Source organism: Armigeres subalbatus, chromosome 2 (genome assembly GCF_024139115.2).
Source record: "Armigeres subalbatus isolate Guangzhou_Male chromosome 2, GZ_Asu_2, whole genome shotgun sequence".
Lineage (NCBI taxonomy): Eukaryota > Metazoa > Arthropoda > Insecta > Diptera > Culicidae > Armigeres > Armigeres subalbatus.
The window spans coordinates 378,663,845-378,677,786 of record NC_085140.1 but is presented as its reverse complement, the minus strand read 5'-3'; the positions used below and the strand labels follow the sequence as shown (position 1 = coordinate 378,677,786).

The 13,942-nt window shown below is 38.2% G+C and overlaps 2 protein-coding genes across 5 annotated transcripts in view; both read right to left on the bottom strand.

The window, feature by feature from the left end:
* Positions 1-2,786, bottom strand: part of LOC134213132 (RING finger and CHY zinc finger domain-containing protein 1) — a 32,437-nt gene extending 29,651 nt beyond the window's left edge. Inside the window, exons 1-2 of one of the 4 annotated variants that reach the window (XM_062691768.1) lie at positions 2,627-2,786; positions 881-1,793 (exon numbers count right to left, since the gene is read on the bottom strand). In XM_062691768.1, the coding sequence (XP_062547752.1) occupies positions 881-979 (99 nt within the window). In that variant the 5' untranslated portion in view covers positions 980-1,793; positions 2,627-2,786. Of the gene's footprint in view, positions 1-880; positions 1,794-2,442 lie in introns of all 4 variants that reach the window. The other 3 variants (XM_062691771.1, XM_062691769.1, XM_062691770.1) reach the window with 3 other exon arrangements.
* A 5,562-nt stretch (positions 2,787-8,348) lies between these two features.
* Positions 8,349-11,125, bottom strand: LOC134217291 (lysophospholipid acyltransferase 7). The gene is made up of 4 exons (XM_062696049.1): positions 10,660-11,125; positions 9,503-9,977; positions 9,232-9,443; positions 8,349-9,124 (listed from the first exon to the last, which is right to left on the bottom strand). The coding sequence occupies exons 1-4, from the start codon at positions 10,866-10,868 to the stop codon at positions 8,584-8,586; spliced, it is 1,437 nt and encodes a 478-aa protein (XP_062552033.1). The 5' UTR covers positions 10,869-11,125; the 3' UTR covers positions 8,349-8,583.
* Between the last annotated feature and the right edge of the window lie 2,817 nt (positions 11,126-13,942).

The following is a 13,942-nucleotide window of genomic DNA, read 5'->3' as shown; positions in this document are numbered from 1 at the left end:
TAATGATAAATGTAATTAATCACTTCATAAATGTTACAAAGGCCAACAGCAAACAACTTCGATGGTATTGCCCAGAGCTATGAAAATAGCAAATAAAATTCTTTTTTTTTTGCAGTTTCAAACCAGCTAAATGTTGAACTTGAGATGACAATAAAATTGTCATATACTGCTCTAAAATAAGAATGCTCCAAATTTGTCCATTTTTTTCATGCTCCGATTAGTTGATGAATAAGTCCTTCTTCTTCATTGGAATTACATCCCCCTCTGGGACATTGCCGCCTCGCAGCAGTGTTCATTAAGCTCTTCTTAACTGCGGTTATTAACTGCGAGGTTTCTAGGCCAAGTTACCTTTTCCGCATTTGTATATCTTGAGGCTGACACGATGATACTTTTATGTCCAGGGAAGTCGAGACAATTTCCAATCCAAAAATTGACAAGACTAGCACCGGGAATCGAACCCAGCCACCCTCAGTATGGTCTTGATTTGTAGCCGCGCATCTTACCGCACGGCTAAGGAGGGTCCCTGATAAATAAGTAAGATCAGTAAAATTAAATTGATCAGAAATCTAGAAATACAGTCTTAGTGAAAAAGTTAGAATAAATGCCAATAACATATCATGGCGTTGCTCATATATATGAGCAGTGATTTTTTTGGCTGAATAATGATTTATTGACCTTCTCAAATCTAAATAACAATTATTTATTGACCTCATCGGAGGCTATCAAAATGACTGGCCCATATTGCCACAATCACCCCTATATCAAGAGTTTGTTTTACACTAGACACCTTAATAATACGTGCCTCTAAACATGACACTGAACGATTCACATGTTTGAAGAAGAAAACTCGTCAAAACATAAAAAAGTATAGTAAACTTACCACAAACTTGGCACGTCGCTTATAATGTGCGCATCCGACCCGTTTCTCTCCCTCGTCCTTTTTCTCCTGATTGGGCTTTTTATCTTCGGTTGTAGCCATTTGAAGGCTCTTTTATACGAACTTCGGGACTACTTCCTGTGCTGAGTTACTTGTCCGCTTTGTTCTTTCCAGTAATTTTCCTTCACAGGCAATCCAGGTCTACCATCCGCAGTGTAGTTCGTCACGCTGACAGACAGGTTGTATCAGATTGGTTCAGCAAAAAAACGCATCTTCGCACTACCCCTAAAACAGGTTTCCCACCACAAAATTTTACATGCTAGGTAGCTCTTAAGCTGATTTCTTAGTGGCCAGAGAGTTAGCACATGATATTCTGACAACTTGTGTCGCCTACGTCACCTACAACACCACACCAACACTCCGGCTAGTTTGCATGAATCAATTTTTTTTACGCATTCACTTCCAAAATTTCCTCACTGTCAGATGAAAATATCACAGTTTCATCCATCCAATCATACTGCAGTTTTCACTTTTTTCTTCACACTTTTCTTTCCCTAATTTTGAACCTTTCACTTGCGCAATTCTATCGAACTCTTGCGATTCCCAATTATTGAATTTACGAACGATGCATTTTGATATTTTCTTGGAATTGTTCCACTGTCAAGTAGGATCATCCGTACATCCGAATCAACCTTCAAAATAATTTACGCAAGTGGGTATGTCACAAAAATAAAATTTAAAAAATAGAAAGTGAAATTTTTCTGCACTGCGTTGTTGTCTCTGGCTGTTACTGGCTGGTTGGTCCACCGTGTTGTGTCTGTCTCTTCTTTCTTTTGTACTTCTTTGCGACTGCTTTGCTACCACTTTTTGCTGCAGAGAGGCTACGCTTTCAGACACTGCTGATGGTACCACCGAGCTGTTGCGGATACAGAGAAAAACATAGCATAAGTAATAGCAGTGATCACCAAACTGCGAACATTGTGGGTTTTAGTCAAACAGTTGAAAATAAGATACATTCAACGCAATTTTAAGCTCCAGTTCATCAAACTGGCAAGGACATCAATCTAAATTATATTTAAAAAAATAACGTTAAAGTTGGTACAGTAAAGAGACAAATTAAAATGCTTTCAAACAATGATATTCAAGAGTTCTTGAAATCTGATCGATGTACAATATAGGAAACGTTTTGTAAATATAACATTCCTACAAATGTGAATAATTTCTAAATGGCTCGTCAATGATATTTTGATACAATTTTACTTTAATATGTTTTATTTATTTGTATACAATGTTATAATTGTAATTAATTAACTATACGTGGACCTTTTAGTTATCTTTACATCAGATCAAGGAAAACATAATCTTTCCAAGATAGAATCATCGATTGTTCATTAGTATTTTATTATGATTTTTATTCTAAAACAGCTCAGATGAAAAGGTGAAAACAACGATAATTAATAAAAATCAAGACTTTAAATTATTATAGAAACATCTAAAAAATAAATAATACTCTAGAACCTAATTAAACTGAATAAAATAGTAAATATTTTTGAAACATTACTAACATCTGATAAAAACAATCACGTTCACGCGTCTTTCGTCTACCACTCACACAATCAAACACTTACGCACACGCAGTTTATTGAGAATAATTTTCACTTTCTAGCAGCCATCACCAGCTGAATTGAAATCATTTTTTCTCACAACTGCACAACTGTAAGTAGATTTAATATCGCGCACGCTAAATACCTTTACTTTGCGGTCACTTGTAACATGATTTAAAGTTGATTCCGTTTCGATGTATTCACGAAAATATCATCGAAACCAGGGAAAATCGTCACCAAAGACGTTCTGCGAGATCCACTTCCACACAAACAAGACAAGTTTTTGATTCGCCCACTAATGATGGGACGGAACCACGAGTAAACGCAACATGGGTGAGAAGGAAAGTGAAAAGAAAATCCGCACTGACATTGACATTTGTATTTGACATTGACGCAAGAGGCACAGCTCTATACACACTTACTTTAGACTACTACTCTGCAGAGTATGGTGAAGTCTGTTCAGGCTGTGAACCATTCAACCGATTCGTTTAAGGACATAGTTGGAAGAGTACCACGATGGCAGCCAATATGGCACCGGACCTTCCACGGGCCAACCCCACACCTCCCGCACTCCTCTCCCACCAACATTCGAATGCATCGAACAGCATCGAACAAAAGTTTAATATTCAAATTACTAACCTGTTCACAACATATTTCCTTACTTCCCGTGATAATGAACATGTTTCTTCAATGAATCCTATGTATTCCGGCTTGAATTGTAGCATAAATCAGCAGTTTCGTGCCAATTTAATAGCCGTTCGCGATTTGGTGCGTTCATCACTGCACTTCACTTCTTCTCAAAGGGCATTGGAAAAATCAATTTTTTACTCACTTCTCCGCACATGAGCAGCCCGAAATGTTGATAGAATGCAAATTAAACACCACTTTTTGGAATCACTCACTTATTTGAACCGAAAACTTAGTATAAACTGCTAGTTTTGCCCGAAAAAAAAAACGATTAAAAACTGATCGCGGAACGAATGTAAACACGGCGGTGCACCGACACCGGCAGCAGCAAACTAATAAGTAGGGTGGCTCAAAAAATAATTTTGCTTCGCCACGCTCAGTTGATTATGATTTATAATTTGGGTGTCATCCAATGGTTTGGGCTGGTTTGAATAGAGGCTTATCGTGCGCAGGTCGTTTCAGGTTTGTATGACAGTTGATATGGCGAGGTTGAATTTAACATTATTCCGATTCTGCCACCCCGTCATTGGGCGATGGCGAGGGGCGAGACCATATGACTGGATGAAATATTTAAGAGCTTCAACTCCATAGACAACCCATATTGAATGGTCGTTCCAATAGTTCGGAGTCGATTTTAATCGAGGTTGCGATTCTTTCGCATGATAATTAGGCTTCTCAGAAGGCATCAGTGAAACGTGCAACTCAACAAAATACCCAGAATTTGTCTGTGATATCTATCGCGGCAGATACTTCTAGTCTAGTCTAGTCTACACTATCGTACCAGGAGCAGATACTTCATACAAAAAGTGTGACATAAGGGTGAGTGGAGTATAAAATGCTATATTTGCGTTACGTAATCAATGGATCTTTCCTGCGGTGCGGTTTTCGTTCACTGAAGTCTCTGGAATGTTGCTTTCAGCTATGTGGGTTCTCTTTTCGCCAGCGTTTGGAGAGAAAGCGCCGTAGCCAGTGTAATAAAAGGTTTAGTTTCCCATTCTAGTTTTCATACAGTTGTCTAGGGCCGAAAACCTCATTAATAAAGACAATAAAAAAATAGTTTTCATACAAACTTAAACCGGCTTGCGCTCAACCAGTTTTTGTTCAAATCGGTTTTTTTGAGGACACTCGGAGCATGGGACGGAATCGAGTGAGCGTGGTGGTGCTGGGTCGTTTTTTGAACCACCCTACTAATATTCTTTGTTTTTTTATAAATACGACACCAATACTACTACAGTATATGAAAGTTTTTATTGTACCAATACTATCAAAGCTTTGTTTTGGTACTCAACCCACCTTCACCTTAAGGTGACTCGGGGAGGCACTAAACACCGTGTTATTCTTCCTATCTTTCGTCTCTTTCTAGCATTATCACCTCGCAACTTTGAAGCGGTGAATTTCGGTTTTTAGTTGTTTGATGTTACTGTATACAGTATATTTATAAATGTATCAGCACGTAGATTGCACATTTATAAATGTATCAGCACGTAGATTGCGAGTAAGCACGCGCTGGTAAAACAAAATCATATTTGTTGTAGAAAAAAAGTTAAGCATTCAATGATGAAAATGACGACTATTTGATGATTGTTAGTGCTTCCCGTGTAACCTTAACTAAATTTTAACTAAAAGTTAAACGAATCGGTGGAATGATTCACAGCCTCAGTAGGGTGATTCGAATTTTAACTACACAGCGGTTCTCAACCTTTTTTCTTGAGAGGTACCCCTTCGAGCTTTTGCATTACAGTATACCCCCGCTGATCCGACAAATGTATGGCCGGACTATCGAGGTTTCTCTCGTTAATCCGACTGTCAAATCCATACACATGAACCAAAACAAAATCACAGAACAAATTTGAAAACTAGCAGCATAATGTGTTTAAATGGGTGTTGATACTTTTTAATCCGGAAAATTCCGTATTAGCGAGATCCGGACTAACGAGTCGTCGGATTATTCGATTCGGATAAGCGGGGGGATACTGTAATTGAGATACCCCCCTTGAAAGTATAGGCTTCCAAGCCTCTAGAAAGAATAATTCCGAGCCCTTTGAAGGGAGGCTTCCGAGCCTCTTGAAAGGAGCTTCTGAATCTCTTGAAAGTAGGCTTCCGCAGCTCTTGATAAGACGCTTCTGAGCCTCTTGTAGAGAAGCTTCCGAATCTCTTGAATAGTGGCTTTCGAGCCAGGTAGAAGGAGGCTTCCTTTGCATCTTGAAATGACGCTTCTGAGCAACTTGAAAGAAGAATTCCGAGCTTCTTGAAGGGAGGCTTCCGAGGCTCTTGAAAGGAGGCTTCCGATTCACTTGAAAGCAGGCTTTCGACCCTCTTAAAGTGAGCTTTCCGAACTTTTTGAAAGAAGGCTTCTGGTCCTCCTAAAAAAAGGCTTCTGAGCCCCTTGAAAGGAGCTTCTGAATCTCTTGAAAGTATGCTTCCGCACCTCTTGATGAGAGCACAGACAAAAAGACATAACACATTGAACATTTACTCATCAGATTCATCGTCGTTCAAACACTAAAGACATCTGTTGATTTCAGTTAGTTGGGCAAATCACGAACCAGATGGCGGTAGTGAGCAAACGTCAGACTCGAGCAAAAACGATGCGCGCACCACGAGTGATCGATTGACCAACTAATGATTGTCTGTGATAAGAGGCTTCTGAGCCCCTTGTAGAGACGGTTTCAATCATATTGAATGGTTGCTTTTGAGCTACTTTAAAGAGAGCTTCCTTCGCATCTTTAAAGGATGCTTCTGAACCTCTTAAAAGCATGCTTCCAACCCTCTTGGAAGAAGCCGAGCATCTTGAAGGGGGGCATCAGAGGCTTTTGAAAGAAAGCTTCCGATTCACTTGAAAGTAAGCCGAGTCTCTTAAAAGGAGCCTTCCTAGCCTTTTGGAATAAGCCATTCTGCCGTCTTAAAAGTAAGCTTCCGAGCCTCTTGAAGGGAGGCGTCCGTGCCTATTGAAAGGAAATTTTTGAAAAGAACCTTCTGAGCCTCTTGAAAGCAAGCTTCCAAGTTTATAAAAAAAACCTTTTGAAAGGATCCTTTCGAGCTTTTTGAAAGAAGGTTTCCGACTCTCTTAAAACGAGGCATTGCAAGGAGACACAGGCCTCTTGAAAGAAGAATTTCGAACCTTTCGAAAAAAGGCTTCTGAAGATATTGAAAGGAGGCATTCGAACTGCTCTGAAGAAGGCTTCCGAAAAGCGTAGGAAGATGCTTCTAATCCTCTTGCAACGAAGCAACCGAGCTTTTCTGAAAAAAAAACCTACATGCCTCTCAAACGGAGGCTTCCGAACCTTAAGATTCTAGATTTAAGTTCAAAGCATGTTTTAACATATCATTCAACATTTTGTTTTGATCAGATAGATTGCATTGAAGATTTTTTAAATTTGCTCATTCAAAGTTTTGCCCGTTTGATCTTTTGTTTTGTAGCCCTTCATACGCTGTTCTAGTTTAGGAGAGCAGGGTTCAATTACCTTTGAACACAATTATCAAAACTTTATCAATAACCTCCGATTGGAATTGTAATACGTCCACCATAATATGCATTTTTATCCGATGTACTTCCTAGGGCCAGCGAAGGTACCCCCAGGGGTACATGTACCCCAGGTTGAGAACTCACTAATCTGACGACTCGTTTGTCGCTAATTCGGAATTTTCCGGATTAAAAAGTAACAACACCCATTTAAAAACATTATGCTGTTCAATCAAAGGTAATTGCCTATTTCCAAGGATTAAACCACCCGACTTAGACGTTAATTTACAATGTTATGAAAACTGTGAATATGTACGTTATGTGGAAGATATTGATTTGGAAAATGTATTGGAGGTAACCACTTTCCCTTCGATGGGACTCGAACCCATGACCCTACAGTACGCTAGACTGTTGCTTTAACCAACTAAGCTACGAAGGACCTCCGTCGGCTTTCGCAACCTAGCAACCTAGTCAAATCACTCGCAATCCATTTCTCAAGCCAATACTTCCACATGTGTATAGTACACGTCCACATTAGAGGAGCGTGAGTATTTAGAATGTCTTTATCTTGTAACTAAAATATCTTTTGTGATGATGCGAAATGGAAAACATAGTTTGTAATTCTTGCTCCATTTTTTTGCTCGTGCTTTGAATTTTGCGAACGTATCGATAGGGTAACCAACTTGATTTGGACCCCTACACACGTTAGACCCTTCTGGCGACATTTTCTTGATTTCTGAACGAAAAGCTAGGAACTTTTTTCAAATAGACGTAACTGTGTTTGACGTTGAAATTTGAAACGACTTATACTCGCTCTATTTTTCAAATTTCGTTCAACTGACGTTACTAGCAGACAGATAGCTATATATTCTTTCTGGTGGGTGCATATAGTTGACCATTTCGAAAATCAAGGTCAGAACCAATTAGGACCATTTGAAAAAAGTTCCTAGAAATCTCAGAATGCACATAATTTTTTTTTCTTTATTTAGGAGACTTGCAGCCCGAGGCTGGCTATATGCACACAATTAGGTTCTTGTCGAAATTGTGAATTTAAAACGCAGAAATCTTCACATTGATGCATGCCAATCGAAAGATAAGACTTTGCTTCGGCTCAATTGTTCAGGGTAAATTAGAAATTCGACTTTGAAGAGACTAAATTGAGGGTGTCCAAAATGTGTACATTTGGGGGTCCAACATATGTTGCACTGTCCAAAACGAAGAATATTTTCATTTCAGAAAGTTACAATATTCAGCGATTTATCAACACTTGATGCCAATTTCAAATTTCTATTTCATAAATGAACCTTCCATCTATGAAATGGTGTGATTTTCAGCTATATCAAACGTAAAATTTAAGCCATATAAGCAGATATCGATCAGCACTTCCTCTAGGGGTCCAAAATGGAACATTTACCCTATATCGGAATATCGATTTTTCAGCGTCGATATTTTTTGACATACATATTTCGACAATCGAAACATCGATCTGGCAGTATCGACATTTTTCCGAAAAACGCCCATTCCTACACCAAAGGCTCTTTGGGAAAGTTGACCTTAAATTTATTAAAGATACGACTGAGACAATATCAAGCCCAGTTCAAAATGATTCCCTATGAATCAACCAACCTACATTTACAATAGTTATTTTATGATGGCTTAAAACATTGGCGAATTGAACTTGGAAAGTGATATCTACAAAATGAAAAATCGACTAATCATCTACTTCACGTTTCGGAAGAATTACATACATCTATGTAAATTTTATTTGCAAATTTCAAAAATTAATATCTGTTTGAACTAATTCTTAAAGTGTTATGTCGGAAAATCTTCTACTTTGAATGTTTTTACTTATTCTAATGTAATCCAAAATAACAAATTATTATTTCGAGTCGATCCGTTAGATAAAGAAAACTACCACTAGACAATAAAATCTCATGGGGATAAATCTAATCCTACTTCCCTTCACTTTGCTGAGAGGCCTTTTCCGCTCTTTTAGCTTTAGCTTTCCGATTTTTAGCAAGCATAACGCCCACCCCATACAAAACCGCCCACATAACATATGCAAAATGATACACCGAACCATAGTAGAACCAAATTTTCTCAATAGTCAACAGCAGAAAAGCGATTCCCATGTATGAGAAGGCAAAAAACTTTGAAATCCAACATATTACATTCAATACCTGCCGCTTTGTACCAGTTGCGTCTTTGATGAAAAGTTTCATGTACAAGTCCTCGATGGGTAGGTAGAATGGGGCCCCACAAATGCAGAAGTAATACCCAGCGTAGACTCCATGCCAAAGGGCTGATACAGCCAGAGTGGCCAACGTGCGGTACTTCTTGCTAGGAAAACGCTTGTATACGTACATTGCCATCCAGTATTGCACGCACATGTTCCAGTACTTCATTGCCTCGCGGAATGTCCAGCACTTTTCCGTATTGATTACGTCAATATTGCGGATGGTTTCGAAGTCATATTCCTGATCGTCCGGATTACTGTAAGTAGAAAAATCATAAGAATATACAAAATCATTCACGGTATACCAATTGTCTATTACAACTTGAAGATATAAATTGATGTTTCTCAATTACCAGTCACATACCTAATCATTGGAGAACAGTCCTGACTTGGGCCATGGCCACTTTTATTCCCGCAAACTTTTGGGTACGCGCCAAATCCGGCCATTGTACAAACACACTCACTCAACAAAATCCCAGTATAGATCCTCATCCGGAAGATGAAAAATGTTGGCCAAACATACATCAACCGATAAATGAAGGAACGGTCCTGATAGAACTCAGTTGATGTGGCATACTGGAAAGACAATTAGCAATAAATGAACTTCAATACTTCACCCATTTTAACCGACATACATTCAATGGCCAAATATATGACACCAACAGGAACAATCCAGCGTACAGTGGAACAAATTTGAGCTTTTTTATTGTACTTTCAACGCAGTTAGCCTTCGTACTGAACGGAAGATAAATTGCATCGCGGTATGTCTTGTATGTGAAGTACGGCCCCGTAAGTATTCCGACATAGTTGAAGCTGTAGTGGAAAACTTCCAACATATCCAACTTCAGGAGTGCCTTTTCGTTTTCCGACAAAACTTCCACAGCTTTGGTAGCGTCTTTGTCTTGATTGTCGCTTTTCTTCGCTTCCCCAATACCGATCGATTTCAAATGAGCGGCATTAACTTCGAAAGCCAGCCCAACCAGTTTCAAAGTGAGAATCATCTGGATCATATTGCTGTGGCCAGGGGGAGCCTGGAAGCCCAAGTACGTGACCGAACGGAAAAAGAATAAGTACCCAAACATGAACCCGAAACTAATCAGGTGACATTTCCTGAAAAAGAAAAGATAGTTCAGTTAGATAAGCATATTTAATAAACGTGAATCTTAGAAACTAATAATTGAAGCAATAAATTAATTATTCAATATTATAAATGAAGGGCCGAATGCAAGGGGTGAAGTGACAAAAAATTAGTTTTGAGAAAATTGGGTAAGTTTTTTAATATTTTTTCGTTCCACGAAAGTTTAAACAATTAATAAAACACATTTTTTAAAAACTATAACAACACATTGCCGCAAAGCTCTAAAACCAATGCATTTTTTGCTATAATCAACTCAAAATTGATCAAAATGTCACTTACACCCCTCTGAAGCAGATCAAATACAAAATATTCATTGTTCCACCAATTAAACTGCCTTCTGAAATGTGTTAATAAATTTTCAAGTTAGTTAAACTTATTAAGAACCTACTCAAGTTTATCGATAAATTAAAAACTACAGAAGTGTTTCTGAAAACCTAGTTAAAAATGTAGATAGTTTAGATTTCTTCTTTTTAGTCAAAGAATGGGACACAAGAATAACCAAAATAACTAATATTTAAAATCAAAAAGCAAAATTTAGCAAAACAAAACAGAGTAATAATTTGATATCTTTGTAATCAAAATACAACTAATAAATTTCATTATTAAATAAATTTCAGAATTAGCAGATCTACGTTTTAAATCACAGGATCTTACTTGCGATTAAGGTAAATGATAATAAGTGAAGTCACTAGATAAGAGAACAGCATGTGGACCGTATGTAGGCCCGACGCCATAACAACCACGAGCAGCCCGAATGATGTTCCGATCCATTTCTTCTCATCGCAGTTCTGTATTTTGCGATAAAACTGACCGAATCCGATGCACGAGCCCAGAAGTACCAGATAGATGATGTCGTCCGTCATTATTGACGCTCCACTTTTTGCCTCGGGTTTATTGGCCTTAATTAAATTACACTCATTGATCAGATTGTTCGATTGAAACTGGAAACCTCTAAGATGAAAATTTCACTGTTTTTCAGAGTATGATTTGCTTATTAGCAGTAACAACTGTAATTCCATTGAAAGAAATTCTCAAAACACTGCAAGATGTATCGACGTTCCCGTCGACCTTTGTGAAAATACGGTGCGTATAATGTGAAAATAAAAAAAATGAACCTGACATCAATCAGCAGCGCAGTGACATAACACCCGGTGCTTTTGCGAGCGATTCATTTCCATTTTAGTACTTAATACGGTAGTTCTAAAAAGCTCAACACACTGAACAAAAATTATTTAGGTTATTTTTTTGCTTTTTATTACCGCATTTCTCGCGCTTAGTTTCATAGGAGCGTAACTGTATTGATCGCAGGGGACTGAAGAGAAGGCTAATACGCCTACCCACCATTCATTCAATATGGCGTACAATGTTTTTGTTTTACTTTCGTTTGATTCATGATAACAAAACTTCGGAAGTTCGACGAGCTATTTTTCGACATAAAGAAGCCGTACAAACACAAAAGGCTCGATGTACCTCAACCAATTGCAAGTATTCGCCACGAGAAGTTAATTGCCGATATTTAGCACTAACTGCGTACGAACCAATCACCCAAAATGAGCGCTGAATTCGGGTATACTACCTAGAAACTGGGTACCAAAAACAGAAGTACCAAAAACGATGTTGGGTAGAGTGCCATTGTACCGCGGATGACAGGCGTTTCACCCTCTTGATTGATCGATTTATCTTCGTCGATGTTTTCTTTTTATTATACTCAATCCAGTTGAAACCCGAAATTGGGTGCAAGCGAAGTTGGATTTTTCTCACAATCCGTACGTTAAACCTAACTTCGGAAGTGGTGCGCTGAATAGCGCTTCGCGATATGAAAACATCGCACCACTTCCGAAGTTAGGTTTAACGTATGGATTGTGAGAAAAATCCAACTTCGCTGTCCCCCAATTCCGGTTTTCAACTGGATTGAGAATATTATTCTGAATTGTGCTAGTTTGTTGATGATTTAATAGTTTGGTGTGATAAAGAATGGTTGTATCTTGCACCAGAATCAATAATCACGGTTGTAGCTTTTGAAACAATTGAGTTATTAACAAAATATAAAATCGATTAAGAGAAATCGATCAATACAGTTGCGCCCCTATAAAACTAAGCGTGAGATTTTAATATTGAGGAATAAAACCTGATGGGTGGTGCGAATAGAAAATAGAGGTAATATTCCGTGTATGGTAGAAAATCGAAAATTTGTTTTCAATAAAATTAAATATCAGCAGTTATCAGACGTCGCAACTCATTTCTGATTAGTGCGCATGATAGTACATCCATGCGTGCATGATGCGTACTACTAATGACATATTACAAATTGTCGCGACTCGCGTCTCGCGAGTGCTCAATCGCGCGGTCCGGTTTGGTGGCAGCCCGACAATAAGCTATACACAGAAAGAAAAATCATTTATCAAATTAAAAAATACGTTGGTTAAAATAAAAAGTTGCGTTGGTTCTTTTTCGTAGAGAATTCCGTATGCTTATAAAAAAAGTACAAACACTTTTGTTACATCCATATTCCAAAAGTGGTTTGTGGCTCTGAAAATAAAAGTACAAAACTTTTAAAATAATATGGTGGAACTGTCAAATCAAAATAGTCGCATTTGGCTGTTACTGTTACTGAATTAAAAGTTTATTATTTTTAATTTGAAATTAAGTTTTATTTTCCCCTAAAAAGTTTTTCCCATTCCTCTATTCATGATTTCTTTTGGAATTTAAATAAATCCATTTTAAAATTTATTTCATTTTACGTATATTTTAAACTTATTATTTACTAAACTTGGGATGGTTTAAATCCTCACACATCACAAGATGTCCTCGAAAGGTCGTGTTGATCATCTTAGTACGAATAGCAGCTGTTGACTACCTTCTAGGCTTCAACAAAAGTGACTCCAGCCACTTTTGGAGTTGAATTTTTTAACGAAACAGTGTTTCTACCAATCAAAATGTCGATCCGAATCTGTAAGAAAAAGAGAAAGCACAGAGAAACAGACGTCTCACTCAACACATGTTCCATCGTTCACCTTTTCAACGGTAGATTCATTTTTTGTAGGTGGTCGATCGGCCACTGATGGCGCTTCCATCGATTTTGCTTGTGCTTGACGTTTGCTGACTACCGCCATCTGGTTGCCGATTGTCCAATCACATGTGATCACTGCAGTGTATTTAGCATTGGGCGATAATGTTTTTTTGGTGATGATTTTGATTGCTTTTTGGTCTAAGTGAGACGTCTGTTTCTCTGTGGAGAAAGTCTCGTATAAGGATCGTCATGATGTATCCTGATTTAAATCAGTACCCAACTCCTTTCACGCTACATATGCGCCGGAATTGGGTGCCGACGTTCTGTGGTAAGAATCAGTACACACTGATACCCGGTACCGAGCCGGTAGGAAACAATGGTAGAGTATCCTGCGTCGAATTAATAGAGGTATTCCGTGTTATAGTAGAAAATCGAAAATTTGTTTTCAATAAAATGAAATATCTACACTCAGCGAACTGGACTAACGAAATTCATAACTGGCGCCTTATGAATCTTCGACTAATTATTCCACCAACAGTGCTTCTTATACGCAGTTACCTTCCCGAGTATCCAAGCGTCGATGGGCGTGTGGTCTACATATCGGCCTCCCGACCCCGACGTCCATGGTTCGAACCCAGTCTGCCGCACTTTACTTTTTTTTAAATGAAAATCATCATTCATAAGGCAACATATTGAAATTCCCAAGCAACCAGAAGTTCAGATTTTACTTAAATTTACTCTTAACCGAACCAATTGGTTCACTATGGTTCACATCAAGTTCCAAGCATCCTTAACGGAACTTTAAAGTTCACTTTTACGCTCCCACCATACGAAAAATTACTTAAAATGAGAGCTGATTAAGCCAAAATAGCCCTTCTTATCCGAACTTCTGGTTGCTTGGGTTCATACCGATTCCTTGTGGCAAAT